At 42.7% G+C, this 16,735-nt stretch overlaps 1 protein-coding gene across 1 annotated transcript; it reads left to right on the forward strand.

Moving 5' to 3' along the window:
- Positions 1-3,699: 3,699 nt before the first annotated feature.
- On the forward strand, positions 3,700-4,926 carry LOC138361411 (probable GH family 25 lysozyme 3). Its single transcript, XM_069320746.1, has 2 exons — positions 3,700-3,859; positions 4,640-4,926. The coding sequence occupies exons 1-2, from the start codon at positions 3,700-3,702 to the stop codon at positions 4,924-4,926; spliced, it is 447 nt and encodes a 148-aa protein (XP_069176847.1).
- The last annotated feature ends 11,809 nt before the right edge of the window (positions 4,927-16,735 follow it).

The raw sequence follows: 16,735 nt of genomic DNA on the forward strand, positions 1-16,735 counted from the left end.
TATATATGTATATATATATATATATATATATATATATATATATATATATATATATATATATATATATATATATATATATATATAATATGAATATATAAGCGACCGCCCATAGGTAATTGAACCATTTATGGGGAAAATATGGAGGAGTGTGCGTCTGTCACAGACGAGCAACTTAATATTTTTCACCACCTGGCAAGAATATTTGTAGCTGGATTCAGCATTTCTGGGAAAACGACACTAGTGGGGAATTTATGTGTTAAATACCACGGAAAATTCTCAAAAATTTTAGTGTCATCTGCAAATAATACAGAACAGCCTCTTTCAAACATTCCCTCTCTGCGAATCAAGGTTACTGTCTCCCAGGACCTGATTAACCCACTAGAGTATAAAGATCCTTTTTCAAATGAGACAGTTTTGTATATAATTGATGACTTATACCTGGAAGCCATACAGAGTCCAATTATAGCCAATATCTTCACACGAGGGAGACTCGGTAATATTTCCGTAATTCTAATTAGTCAAAATTTGTTTCCCCAGGGGAAATATGCCAGGACAATAACTCTGAATTGTAGTCATTATATATTAATGAAGCAGAGAGACATAAGCCAACTTGAAATTTTAAGTGGCCAGTTATATGGGCGAAAAACTACTAGTAGTTTCGTTGAAATATACCGTCGGGCAATATCCCAGAACAAGTATGGTTACTTATTTGTCGATCTGACGGTTCCTGAGGCATTACAGCTACGAACGAGCATCGCCAACGAAGACCGGTGTGAAATTGTGTATCAAATGTAATCAACAACAACAACAACAAAAAATGTCTCTAACGACACAGAAACGGACAATTCTCACCAACATCTATAATGACATTTCTAGCCCGGGTGGTTTCACAGGGTCAATTCAAAAATTGTATAAGGCTGCCAGACTTAATGACCCCAACATTAGTGTTGTAGATGTGAAGAAATTTCTTCATGGAGAGCGATCTTACACGTTACATAGAGGAAATTTAGTTAGGTTCCCCCCGACGGAAAATATTAGCCCCTAAACCTCGTAACATAATTGCCTGTGACCTAGGGGACTTTTGTAGTTTACAAAAATACAATAATGGTGTTAAATATATTTTAATTTGTGTCGATGTTTATTCCCGCCTAATGCAGACTCAAACTTTAAAAACAAAAATTCGAGTGAAGTGTTAGTTGCTCTGAAGAAGATATTAGAGGAAACGTCTCAGTTTCTCGGTGTAAGGCGGATATTCACTGACCGAGGTAGAGAATTTTACAACAAGTCAGTTCAAAATTATTTTAATAAGAAAAATATTAAATTATATAGTGTATTTTCGGAAATGAAATCTAGCATAGTGGAGCGAGCCATCAGAACTTTAAAACATAAACTGTATCATTATATGACTCAAGCTAATTCATTAAAATACATCCACATCCTCCCTAAAGTTGTGGACGTGTACAACCACACATTCCACAGGATGCTAAAAAATACTCCTCATGCCATTCATAAGTTGCAAAATATTGAAGATATACGAAGACAGTTTAAGGTCATGTATTTAAACAATGACTCCTCCATAACTGCCATCAGTCCACGGCTGCACCTTGGACAGCATGTGCGATTGGCAAAGCGCAGGAATATATTTCACAAAGGCTTTTGGCACCAAAATACAGAAGAAATATTTGTAGTGTCACATATTGACAGAACACATCCAATCCCGACATATAAAATCAAAGATTTAAACAACGAGCCGATCAGTGGCATGTTTTATGAGCAAGAATTGATCCCAACATCCCTTCCAGACTATTTTCCTGTAACGGTATTACAGTCTAGGAAAACATCGAAAGGACACAGAGAATATTTCGTCAAGTGGAGAGGGTACCCAGATTCTGCCAATAGCTGAATTAAAGCTCAAGACATCGTCAAATTTAACAAAAAATGACAGTTCAACAGGACTCTCTCGTAGAGAAACATCATCAGTTGTTATTTTTATTAAACAATTTATCACCCAAGAAGCGGAATAAACTAATCAAGGCTTTAAAACGGCAGGAAATTGAATCAATTTGTGAAATTTTTGCCAATTTTCTGAAACGAAACATCCCAGTTCAACCTCAGATAATTAATGGCTTACAGAGATATCAGAATGACATTCGTTCTGTAGCACGTAAGAAAACTCCTTTGTACAAAAAGAAGCTCATCCTGACCTCCAGACGTGGTGGGGCGATATTAGCAGCTCTGCTATATTTGGCTGTATCGTTAATTTCCTCCCTAATAAGGTAATTGCGTAAATAAGTAACGAGAGAAAAAAAAATGGTGAAAGAATATTGCCTGGTACCACGATTCATAGCTGAAAAATATTTATTTAATAAAAACAAGAACTCTCCATCACCTCCTAATGCGGTGGGTCTGCCCTCCCCCAGCGGTGATGGTAGTGAAAGTATGTCCTTCTCTTTAAAAAACGAATCCAACTCAAGTAATAATATTGGTGGAGCCTGTAACCAACCCACCTGCGACTCTGGTAGGGGTGATGGGGGAGTGGGGGAAGAGGACACCCCCTTCTCTCACCTGACAACAACGGGCTGTGGGCGGTGTTGCCGTAGTAGTCCCTCCAGACGGGCGGGGCTGGTCACACATCCATTAAATGACATTGGGGCCCCCGGCGACCGTCGCCCGCCGCCGCCCTTTAAAAAAAAAACAACGCGGTGCCGCCCGGCGCGACCATCGCCTTTAAAAAAAAAAAAAATAAATAAAAAAAGGGGACATTCCATCCTTCCGCCCGAAGTGCAAGTAATTATTGCTGGGCACACTCCTCATAAAGCCACCATCACGCTCCAAAATCCGAGTCTGGACAACTTAATAAATGTGAATTTTAAAATTGAGGAAATTCCACATGTCAAAGCATTATTGAACATGTTTGGACAAAACAGCCAACAGGTGATGTGGGATAGTCGCGGAAATTTATTAAAGCCTATACAAAATTTAAATATTTTACATATAATTAAAACTCTAGCCTTTACTAAGGGTCAATTTAGGGCAACTGACAAGAAAGATGTAAGGGTTTTACTGAGGATGGCTGGCATAGACCCAACCCTCATACGTAATTATCGCGCCAGATCACAGTTAAAAGGGGGAAGGGGCATCCATAGGAGACCCCATTGGGAGCCGTATTGAAGACCTATATGAATGTCATCTTAAAGACCACCATATTCAGTTGCATATCCACCATGGAGCAAGCTTCTAGACCCACTCCTCCCCCAGCTACACCTCCAGAAGACAAATCTCCCTTATTAAAGAAGTTGGTTGCTACTCAGCGGTACTACAAGTATGTCGAACACAAATGTAGATTGATATATGCATTGTGGGATTGTTATGACCGTCTTGTGTTGAGTGCCCCTCCAGAACGGTTTTTTAAGTCATTTGGAGAAACTGTGAAACGCTATGAAGAATATTCATCCCAGGAAATCCAGACGGAGATATGGCAAATGGAAAAATTAACCTTCCAACATCGAGACCAGATTACAGCCTTCAAGACTGGACGGAGTGTGTATGGACTTTTAAGGTGAGGAAGGCGGCCTCTACCCCACACCCCTAAATTCCTCTCCCTCCAGGTGGGGGACACAGGTGTATTTAAAGGCCCCCTCCGTCACTCCTGGTCACTATAGTTGACGACGACTCGTTCCTCTCAACCGCCCCTCCGCCATGGCTTTATCATCCATTAAGTCAATAGACAACGACATCACTGACACCCACGCCTTTGGGGTCGGTGATGTGATCGTGTATGATCTCCCGGCTGCCGTTGTGCGTCCCTATGGACTGGCAAGTGTAATATGGAAATGTTACAACTATGCCCATGTGGAACGTGAAGGACTGACTAATGTCAACAGGGCCACAATACGTTACCGGTCTACCCCAGGGGACATTGAAGTGAAGATAGCTCCCCTACCCTCCGACGGTCAAGACATTGTCGAAGAGCCGGTGTTATTTTTTCGCCCCACCATGGTGGCGCTAATTTCTGCTTTCGGTGCAGGAGCACCCTTCGAGTCCAACCCTATAGCTCAGGAGCAAGTGCAGTCTTCCGCCGACATCCACTACATCACCAATGTCACCCTGGATACTGCCAAAAATAGGTTGTTTTGGCTGAAAACAGCCCTAACAAAGGTTGGCAATCTTATGGTAAGAACCCCAACCATGTTTCGGTTGGTGGTACCCCATGGACTGGGGGCCTCCCGTGGTGGCATGGACAACTGGCACAAGGACGTCGGACCCATGCTCATTTCTCTCAATGGTGAGTTAGCAAAGCATAACAAGGAGCTGGTAATCCTCAAACGTCCCTCTACCGTTACCCCATCAATGGTACCCCTCCCGAATTATGATCCCAGGGGAGAGGGTGATAGTAAAACTATCACCCTAGATGCATTGGTGGGGGAGGGTGCAACCACCCCATGAAGCTCTTCTCGTTCTACACCACCAGCACCACCAGCACCACCAGCTACCCCCAGGAAGAAGAGACACCTACAAGATTACTCATCCACCCCCACCCTCAACATCTGGTACAGCCAAATGACGGATCGAAACCACTATTGACTTAGACCCCCTCTCAAATCATCGTATTGACACCATCCTCGATGGAGAGTCACAGGAAATATTCCTGTTATCCTCCTCACCGAAACAACAACGAAAGCTGTAACCAACAACACACAAAGAAGAGGTGGCAGCACCACCACCGTCAGTAACAGCAGCAGTACCACCATCTACAGCAGCTTCGGTGGTGGTAGCAGCAGCAGCACCGCCAACGACGGCGGCAGTGGTGTCAGCGGTACCAACAGCTCCAGTGGCGGCAGCGGCAGCAGTACCACCAACTACAGCAGCAGCAGCACCACCACCAGCAGCAGTACCATCAACGCTGGCAAGCGGTGTCAGCGGTAACCACAGCTCCAGTAGCGGGGGTGGTAGCGGCAGCAGTACCACCAACTACAGCGGTTCCAGCGGTGGCAGCGGTGTCAGTGGTACCATCAGCTCCAGCAGCGGCAGCAGCGGGCGACAGCAGCACCAACAGCTGCTGCTCTTTATATGTAATTTCTTATGGGGAATAATCCCCCTGTTGTAGTTCTTTTAAAAAGTAATATTTCCTTAGTAGATTAATAAAATAAAATATAAGTAATGATGTTTTATTCCCACCCCAATCAGTACATAACTTAACAATGGACGAGGAACACTACATATACCTCACTAGCCTCGACCAAGAAGATATATACAACAACACAAGTTCAGCATTTACAAACACCATCCCCACTCTACATTTAAACCCTTCCATTAAACATGAAGTGGCCTTAGTCAACATACTCCTACCCAGACGAATTAACGCCATCATCAAGGATGAGGGGGAGTCTGGCATAGACGTCTATGCTACTTTTAAACGAGGAACTCTTTCTAAAAGCCCAGAACATCTCATTTACACCTTCCTCCCCAAAACCAACATATTATCCAGAAACATCACATTCATCACGAGTGAGCTTAGCCGACAAATAATCACCGACATGAAACTTAGCTTCCGCGGTGATTTCAAAATATACTTCTCAGAAAGAGAACCAATCCTCACCTATGATCAATCCTTAGAGCGAGTATTACTAGCCTCCACTCTTAACAATGAAGGTACTGGTTCGTTATATTCTCTCAGCCTTCGATTTAAACACAGAATAGCTAATGTACTTGGTTTTGACAGCAGTCGCAAATACACCATTTATCAGGCAAAATCAGATGACATTACAACAGCCTCCAAGGTCATGGCCTCATTCCCCCCAGACAGTGACGGAGGTTGTGACTATTTACTCATTTATAGTGACGTCATCGAGCCGGATCGATACGGGGGCAAATTGTAAATATCTTAGATGCAATCAATTATCATGACTCATATTCTAGAGGGGCTCATCCCCTAGTGTACAAGACATTAAATACTAACACGTTGGAGAAAGTAAGTATTAAAATAACAGATCAGTTTGGACGAATGGTTAGTTTTGAAGATGGGAGGTCGGTTACGGCAGTCTTACACCTCCGCCCTAAGGTATAACAATATAATCTATATAAATATATATATGTGTGTATATCACGAAAATAAACACGTGATTAAGAATGTGACAATGTCAGACCACGGAGGAAAAATGAAACAGGAAATTTCCTTAAGTACTTTCGTATATTAAGCCTTCTGAAGTCTTTCGTCCTTCTTAAGTCCTTCTTAAGCCTTTCGTATATTAAGACCTTCTGAAGATGTATTTAATATACGAAAGTACTTAAGGAAATTTCCTGTTTCATTTTTCCTCCGTGGTCAAATATATATATATATATATATATATATATATATATATATATATATATATATATATATAATATATATATATATATTATATATATATATATATATATGTATATATATATATATATATATATATATATATATATATATATATATATATATATATATATATATATATATATATATATATAGAAGTGTTTACCCGCATCATCGGTTATTATAAGAAGAGGAGTCGGGATGCGAGTACCTTTCCACACACCCTCCCAGAAGGACTATGGGGAGATCTTCTCCCCCCTCTCTAGGAGACAAGGGATGAGAGGGGGAGCAATGAATGACATACGTACATTCCAAGCTCCTTATCTCAGATCTGGTGGAGTTTTTTTTGGGACCTTAGCTGGCTTGGCTCGGCGAGCCATACCATTTTTCATGAAAACTGTAACGCCGACTGCTATCGATTTTGGGAAAAATGTTCTTGGTGATTTAACCAGTGGTAAACGAGATGTAAAGAGCGCTCTGAGAACTCACGGTATTGATGCTCTTAAGACTGTGGGGAAGAAATTGGTAACAGGCGGGAAAATTAAAAGACTCTCTAGGAGAAGAAAAAATAAAAATAATAAATGTAAACGAGGCCTTGGGTATAAAAATGACGTATTTTCACTATAGTAAGCAGTCATACTTCACCTTTCGGAGGAGATCATGGCGGAGGCTAGTGGAGCTGGGCTGAAAATACCAGTAGAATATTATAGCTCCAGTATTATTGACCAATTTCCTAGAAGTAACAGAATACGTAATGTGGAGAGTTCAATTGCCTCCACGCAGCAAATAGACATCCTACCTGTTAACCTCCCTATTAATCAACGTTTGCGGGATAATTGCTTAGAATTCCGCATCCCTGGAACCCAGGGCGCCTTCTTAGATCTAGCTAATATTGTTATAGATTTTAAGGTATCTTTGACGAAAGATGACGATACCACAAAATTGGAAGAGGAACCATGTGGAATTTTTGAATGGGTTGTCAAATACCATGTTTAAAGGTGTTCAGGTGTTTTTAGGAGAGCAGGAAGTTGAAACAAATACTAATTTTAATTATTGGTCGTTTATTAAATTAATTACCTCCATGCCTCCATCAAAAATGTCTTCCTTGGTGAGAATTGGAGGCTTTCTTAGGGACTGGAGAGATGATGGTGTAATCCCTAACGAATTTACTAATACATTTTTTACTGGGGCAACCGCCAAGGATAAAAAATTTATGACAGATTTAAAAGGTAAAGGATTGTCAATGTGTTTTCCCCTACTAATGGACGTAACAACCCTAGACCAATACATATTAGATAATATAGATGTGCGCCTAAGATTGGAGCTCTCCCCACATGCTTGGGTGCTAAATACAAGCGTGGACGATGGCTCTAAGTATCGGCTGCATATGGATTATGCTAAGTTGTGGGTGACGCGGGTGTTCCCCTACCCAAGTGCTTACCTAGCCTTAAACACCTCACTGTTAGCATCCCCCGACCCCATAAGCTATACTTTCAATAAAACCATTTTTAAAACAAATGTCCTAGCAGGGAATTAAAGTAGTCTCTTAATTGATCAGCCTTGGGCGCAAGTAATTCCTCACAAGATATTCATGGTAATTGTACCGATGAATTATTTCGCCGGCCTTCACCAAGGTAATGGATTATATTTTGAAAATGCAAAGCTGAAAAATATTGCCATGTATTTGAACAATAACGCAATTTACCGAATTGGCGGTGATTTCGACAATCATTATGCCCGCCTTTATTACGAAACTTTGAAGACATTAGGGTTAGAGCGTGATTCACTTCTAGCCTATGACACTTTTAATAAGGGAAGATCGATATTCGCCTTTGACTTAACCACCATTCAAACAAAGGATTCCCTCCCTGTGGAGAAATCTGGCAACTTGCGTATGGAGCTTGAGTTTGGTGGTGGTGTTACATATAACAGACTGGTTTTACTGTTTGGGGAAACGACCGGGGTACTATCCATCGACGGGCAGAGAACTGTTCTGTGTGACGTGCGAGCTTAAAAACAATGAATTGTTATGATATAAATATTAATTTAAAATATAATCTAGGGGATCGAGCACTCTACCTAGGTTGTTATAATGCTGATGAGATAGAACATTTAAATATCTCATCAAGAAAACCTATTGTTCTCATAACTAATATTTTACCGTCACACAGCAGATTAACTATGGGACATTGGGTAGCTATTTATGTTGATAAAGTTAAACATCGAATGTTTTTTTTCGATAGTTATGCAATGTCGGCGGTTACTTATGGACATTATTTTCAAGGATTTATTAAAACTAACAAAATAACAAATGTGTTTGGAATGTGCTACAGACTCCAGAGTGATTTTACCCTTGCTTGTGGACTGTATTGCGTAATGTTTGTTCACAGGGTGAGTCACCTGGGGTTGCCTTCAACAGTACATTACTTACATAATGTATTTTCAAGCGTTAATTTAAAATTAAATGATAAACGTGCCCTCGCTTATGTGAGACGATATTTCCCTATGAAACATCACTGTATTAGGACATTTTGTAGAGGAGTAAGGGTTGGTTCTTATAGGTGGTGTAGAGAATATTTTTGTTAGCTAGGCAACCCACCTAACAAGGGAATTACCCCACATATAAAACCCCTCTCACCCCACAACCCCCCTAGAAGACCTCCAACCTCCTCATCCTACAAATGGAAGGCGTCTCCCCAGAAACACTCACGGGGAAGATTGAAGTCCTTGAAGGGCCTGGTTAGTATTACCCTCACTTTCTGGTAAAGATTTATGTTTTTCCCACAATAGAAAGTTTGTACAACCTCTATTTTACCTCTTCTTTTTTTCAGTGCAATTCTTAGGACCCGTCCACATTTGTAGAGTAGTAATTCTACGTGGGAGGTCTATCCCAAACAAGATGCTGTTATGTAGCCTAATTGATGATGCCTGCTGTAGAGGACACAAGGTCGCTCCTGCAGGGGGAGAGGTATGTACTAGCAGTTCTTAGAGGAAATAGAATATTTTTCAAATAAAAGATATAAGCCTATAAATTATTTCCCCCATCTCTTTCCAGAACACTTCAGATGAGGGTCAGAAGGAAACTCGTCCAAAAGGCAACCACCCAACTCACCCCACACCCCCAAGAGAGGGGGAAGGGGGTCAAGACCTCCCCCCACTCACCACGGATGGGGAGATGTCAGAATTCTACTCAGATGAGGAAGGGGAGGTGGAGGGGGGAGAGGGATAGGGGTGAGGAAAACCATAACTACAATTATTACCTATCATAATTAACTTCTTATACATCATTTGTGATTTTTACCTAATAAAACATTAATAAATTCTTTGATTTTTTTTAACCCCTGGAGGAGATTTATAATTTAATACCCCTATATAAGACCCACTTGATCCCCACTGGGTGTGGAACTCTGTTACGGTAAAGTCAAGGCCATTAGGTGCGAGGACGGGTACGGGCGACCACCCATACCGAGAGGAACCTGTTTTACACCTGCCCCATTAAGGAATGTGGGGGGGTGTAACTGGCACTCACCTGTGAGTGTTTATTATACAAATAAATTCATTTTTACTTAAATATACTGTCATACTTTACTGTATAAATGAACATGATCATAGTGGCGCATAATAGATACCTATCTTCACTGTTTTTCGACTGCTACCACACACACCTTGGGTGACCTAATATGGAGTGGCACTATGTGGCTCCCCGCTTCTGATTTTCTTATCTGATTTCCATACACAGGTGGGACGATCTGTCACCAAAATAACTACTTAGGTGATTATAACGCTAGGCATAGGAATATTGGTAATTCGCAGTTCAGTAGTCATAACGGCAACCAACTGTTGTCACTATTAGGTAGTCACGATGATGCACAGATTGTGGGTGACCTTGAACCGATGCATATTTATGGAGGTATTCTTGATCTATGTTTGTGTGTCAACGTCTCCCACACCGCCTGTGCCTCGTCAATAGTGCCGGATATGGCGTCTGATCATCTGGGCATATTAGCCACTGTAAACATTGGCAGTTCTATCCTCCCCGGTGGAGTGTTGAAGCGGAAGAGGCTGGCTGTGCCCATCCATCAATGAGACAATCTTGTTGCTCATGTGTCAGATTGGTGCAGTTCATCTGAGCCTTCATCAGTTGAAGATTTTAACAATGAGCTCACAGATACTATCGACCAGTTTATAGAATCACTTGATCCATCGTCCAGGCCACGTAACCCAAATTACACTGGTCATAGCACTTATGCTTATTATAATGATTCTAAATTGCATGCACTAAAACTCACTGCCAGAATAATTAAGCTTGTAGAAGGACACGCACTGCTGAAATGCTTCGGCTCTTTCAAACGACTCTGGCTGAGGCCAGGGAACGTATGGTGGAGCTGAGGCAGATAGACTGGGAAACTTTTGTTAGTGGTCTCAATTCTCACACTTCACTAAGTCGGGCATGGAAGGATATCAACAAGATCAAAGGGAAAAATGCTGCAGAGATCGCGCATCCTTATCCTCTACATAGAGCAAATGAGCTTGTTGATGCTTGGGCCACGACTTCCAGCTTTGACAGTCTTCCTCTACCCACACAGAATGAATTAAATAATAAATATGCTGATAGAGCAAGGCTCCTTGACTTCATGCTTCATCAAGAGGATGACTGTGACATGCTTTTTACTGAATACGAACTAGACTGTTCTCTACATAAAGGCAAAGCTACATCACCCGGGGAGGATGGAGTTACTTACGGCATACTGCGTATGCCTCTGCTAGTTCCAGGGAATCCCTTGCTTCAATTGTATAATATGAGCTATGTAACTGGGGAGCTTCCTACGTCATGGACCAACAGTCTTATAATTCCCATTCCTAAACCAAACCAACAGAGTGCTTTTCACCCAATCTCTCTCACCAGTTGTCTCTGTAAATGTCTTGAGAGGATGGTTCTCAACCGTCTCCTTTACAGAATTAGTAACATGTTATCTCCCCAGATATATGGCTTTACGCATGGAAAGAGTGTACATCACTGTATTACCACATTCCTCACCTTGCATACTGATAGGTCATACACCACTTTCCTAGATCTTAAGTCAGCCTTTGACATTGCTAACCCACACGTCATTCAGAGCGAACTTGCTAAAATGAATGTTGGAGGATGGCTTCTACGGTGGATAAGAGGCTATCTATCCAACAGGAAGTCATCTATACTGTTCCAAGGGCATAGGAGTGTAACAAGAGATTTTGAACTTGGCACTCCACAAGGAGGTGTCCTGAGTCCCTCTCTGTTCAATGTGTTAATCAATGTACTTTTAAACTTAGTAACTAGAAGGCCCAGCAAACACATCATTAGCTATACGGATGATAAACTGATCCACACCAATGGGTATACCAACACCCAAATGTTCTGAATTCTGTATTGTACACATGTCAGGAACTATGCTTAGTCATCTCAGTATAGAAAACAAAGATTCTGAACCGACACCTACCCAGACGGGGTGGGGCCGTTCGCAAAATGCAGTTGGATAATGGCTCTCTGCTCGACTATGTAACCTGATACAAATACCTTGGTCTTGAGGTTCTACTGTACCGCAATGTTGTAGCCAGACTAGGTCGCCAATGTGGAGAGAGGCCCCGTGCTCTCAAGGCTGTGGCAGGCTACCATTCAAGCTATGTTGCAAATGTGAGAATTGTCAAAATGATGTATCTCTCATATATTAGGTCACTGATTGATTATGCTGCACCCATGCTTGCTCTAGTGCCTGAGAGAATGCTTGGAGGGCTGGAAAAGATGCAAAACGAAGCAATGAGGATTATCCTCGGATGCCCCCGTACAACTAAACTACTAAACATGAGGAAGGAACTGAATATTTCATGTGTAAGTGATCGTATCATTGAAATTAATGCTTTAATTGGTATCAAGATGCTTAGGCTAACCCACCCTAACCCCTGCACTGAAGCCCTCCAACCCTTCTTCCTTGAAGGTCAGCATCCCTCCAAATGGATTACCAAAACTGCCATTATGCTCAGAATGTATAATATTCATCACCTCTACCAAGAGAGACAACAACAACACTTTCCTGCCCCATGCGAGATCACTCCTTTCCAAATTACTGTTGCCCTCTTTCCCACCCAAGAAGCTGATTAAAGAACAGTCCTTGCTTCGACAAGAAGCAAAGTACAATGCCTTAAGCCAAATTGATGCTTTAGTCAGAGAGTGCTCCCTTTCCCAGATTATTTACACTGATGGATCCTTGCATCAGTCCCATGGTGCAGCTGGAAGTGCAGTTGTTGTGACAGGGAGAGATGGTTCCATCTCCCATGAGTGTGGAGCGCGACTAAGTAACTGGGCCTAAACTCTTAAAGGTTTTCCCAGATCTTGCCCAAAACGCTTTGCGTATTAGTGCTTTAGACATAGTATATACTAGTTCTTTCTTGAAATCCAACATTCTACTTGTAACTCCCAACCACTCCCAACACCACCACCACTACCAACACCCCGTGGGAAGTAGTGGAATTTATATCTATCCTTGAGCTGTAGTTGCCCCATACCCCAGTCCGTGAGTGATAGTGGACCCCATACCCATCCTGTGGAAGGAAGTGGACCCCATACCCATCCTGTGGAAGGGAGTGGACCCCATACCCATCTTGTGGGTGCTAGTGGACCCCATACCCATCTAGTGGGTGCTAGTGGACCCCATATCCATCTAGTTGGTGGTAGTGGACCCCATACCCATCCTGTGGGTGGTAGTGGACCCCATACCCATCCTGTGGGTGGTAGTGGACCCCATACTCATCTTGTGGGTGCTAGTGGACTCCATGCTCATCTAGTGGGTGGTAGTGGACCCCATACCCATCCTGTGGGTGCTAGTGGACCCTATACTCATCTTGTGGGTGCTAGTGGACTCCATGCTCATCTAGTGGGTGGTAGTGGACCCCATACCCATCCTGTGGGTGCTAGTTGACCCCATACCCACCTAGTGGGTGGCAGTGGACCCCATAAACATCCTGTGGGTGGTAGTGGCCCCCATACTCATCCTGTGGGTGGTAGTGCATCCCATACCCATCTTGTGGGTGCTAGCAGACCTCATATTTTCCTGTGGGTGGTAGTGGACCCCATACACATTCTGTGGGCGGTAGTGCATCCCATACCAATCTTTTTGGCGGTACTGGACCCCATGCCCTTCCTGTGGGTGGTATTGTGATCCCATACCCAAACTGTGGGTAGTAGTGGCCCCCCTCATACCCACCATGTGGGCAGTAGTGGACCCCATACCCATCCTGTGGATGGACGTGGCCCCCATACCCACCCTGTGGGCGGTTGTGGATCCCATACGTATCCTGTGAGCGGTAGTGGACCCCCATACCCATCCTGTGGGTGGTAGTGACCCCATAGCTATCCTGTAGGCAGTAGTGGACCCCACACCCACCTTGTGGGCGGTTGTGGACCCCATACGTATCCTGTTGGCGGTAGTTTTTTTTTATTATTATTTTATTATTATTTTCTACCACAGACGTGGCCACACAGTTACAATGCTAACCACCATATATACATTTTCTTCTGTCCTCCATGGACAGGGTTAGAGATGTGCAAAACATATAGTTCAAGGGTTTATTGAACAATCAACCACAGAAGGTGATTCGGTGCTTTTAAAATGCTAAGCTAACCTACATACGTAAATACATAGATACACAGATTTACGTATGCCCTACATAAAGTGTTCGATGTGTCTTTTACACAGTGTCATTAATGTGCATTTACAAAGGTGAAATGTAATTCTGATCAGCTTCCATATATACTTTATACACATGCATATACATACACACACACACATGCATTCACTTACATTTGTCTCTTTTACTCTGACAGGGTGAGATAGCTGATAGAGAAACTAGTGTGCAATTAAGCACTTAAGCACTGAAGGTGATTAAGGTGCTTTTACAAGCTCAGGTTATATAGTTACATAACATACATACATTGTATGTCGGCGGTAGTGCCGGTAGATTGTACATGTTGGCGGTAGTGAGCCCCATACCCATCCTGTGGGCGGTAGTGGACCCCATGCCTATCCTGTGGGCGGTAGTGAACCCCATACGTATCCTGTGGGCGGTAGTGGACCCTATACCCTTCCTGTGGGTGATAGTGGACCTCATACCCTTCCTGTGGGTGATAGTGGACCCCATACCTATCCTGTGGGCGGTAGTGGACCCCATACCTATCCTCTGGTCGGTAATGGATCCAATACCCACCCTGTGGGCGGTAGTGGACCCCATATGCCCATAGTGGACCCCTATGGGTGGTAGTTGAGCGGTAGTTGAGCTCACCTATGAGTGAGCGCTCTGTCATTGGTTCGTATCTGTCATGTTCACAAAAAATGGTACCATCCGTTTTCTATGTGCGGTGGAGCAGACGCCAGAGAAGAAAAACAAGAGCGTACAGGACGCCCGCCAAGCTTGGTAGCTACTAGTCATGTAATTGTTTATATACGTATTAAAGTCAGTAACCAAGCAATGGCTTTCCATCAACCCTACAATCAAGACTTCCTCAGTAACACATAAACACCACATTGGCGACGAGGATGAACTGGGAGCGCAGGTATTTTGTTCAACTTCAAACAAGGAAGGAGCATGCTGTCTCGCCCAGAGGAGGAAGGAGAAGTCGTGCTGTGAGCACCATACCCAATGCTGTGTGCTAACCAATGCTTTGTGCTAACCGATGCTGTGTGCTAACAAATGCTATGTGCTAACCAATGCTATGTGCTACCCCAAGCTGTGCTGACTGAAGCTGTGTTCTAAGGAATCTGAGGAATCTGCCGACGCCGTGTACGAAACGACGCTTTGATGTGTACAAAACCTGATGTTTTGGTTATGAAACGACGCTTCGTGCTACAAAATTCTTCACGCTGTGAACTGACTGCTGTACCAACTGCTGACAACTGCTGTACCAACTGCTGCACCAACTGCTAACAACTGCTGTGTCAACTGCTAACAACTGCTGTGTCAACTGCTGACAACTGCTCTGCTGCTGTGAATAGGAACAACACATGTACACAAGGGCTAGGTAAGAAGTCAGTTGCTGCTGTATTGTGCTCTGCTGTGAACTTTTGCATTAAAATGCTTGTGTGCTTTGCAAAATTAAAGTAATTACAGTGAATTCTTAACTAACATATACAGTGCAGTAAGTGTTTAATATTCTGAGGAACATTTAAGTGATAAGTTTACTTTTATTTAGTAAAAATGACAAATATACCTCAGTTTCCTGCATTTGATCCTGACTGTGACCAGACAAACCTGTCACAGAGGTGGACCAAATGGCTTAAAAGGTTTGAAAATATGTTGATAGTTTCTGACATCAAAAGTGCTGAAAGAAAGCGTGCCTTTCTACTTCATTATGCAGGTGATAGAGTTTGTGACATCTTTGACACACTGAAAGACACTGGTGGTGCCAAAGATTATGACACTGCCAAAGCCAAATTAACAGAACATTTCAAACCAAGGCAAAATACTGCTATGGAAATTATGCATTTCAGGAGAGCGAAACAACTCTCTAATGAAACTGTGGATCAATACCACACGCGTCTGCAGGGTTTAGCAGCCCATTGTGAATTTGCTGATGTTGACAAAGAAATCAAACAGCAAATAATTTAAACATGCACATCTACACGTCTCCGTCGAAGAGCTCTAGTGTAACACTGTAAAAGTGTTTGGTTTAGTTTAATACATACATAGAGTACATGAGTCACAGACAAGGATCTGAGAGGCGCCAGTTTGTCGGCCTGAGATCTCACACCTCAAAGCGTTAATGACCTCAAGTGACCTGAGGTCAGATCATGAGAATTTCACCTTGCTTCCGCTAAGCTTATAATTGTAGTCTGGTAGCCTTCAAACATGCCGACGTTTAAGGAGTGGCTTGGTAGTGCCGGAGGCTATCTACTTGTGGGCGGAGTTAGTACTAGGGTCCCCAATATATACTGAGGGAGCATAGAGCATTATCATTAAGAGAAGAATAGCAGATGAGCCAGCAGAGCAGAGAAGACGTCCCTAGCAGGGAGGCTGTCGGCCGGCAGGGGCGAGACAGTCTCCGTCAAGCTACAGACCCCCCCCCCCTCTCTATTCAACTTAGACTCAGTCCTCGGTGAGTGAACATTAAGGTGACTTGTCGTGTTTTACAAGTGTTGTGTGATGATCAGGGGCAGTCAAGTTGTAGGGTTCTCGAATTCTTGGATGATGAATCACTTTGCATATTAAACTGGAACATTTTAATTGAATTGCTAAATTATGATACTTCATGTGAAATATAATTATGAATTTATTATTTAAATTGTGTTTAACTTTGTTCCCTAGAGCTTTGAGTTGAGGATTTGAGAAAGCCTCTGTGGTTACTGGGTTCATGATATAAAT

Source organism: Procambarus clarkii, unplaced genomic scaffold, assembly GCF_040958095.1.
Source record: "Procambarus clarkii isolate CNS0578487 unplaced genomic scaffold, FALCON_Pclarkii_2.0 HiC_scaffold_359, whole genome shotgun sequence".
NCBI classification, from domain to species: Eukaryota; Metazoa; Arthropoda; class Malacostraca; order Decapoda; family Cambaridae; genus Procambarus; species Procambarus clarkii.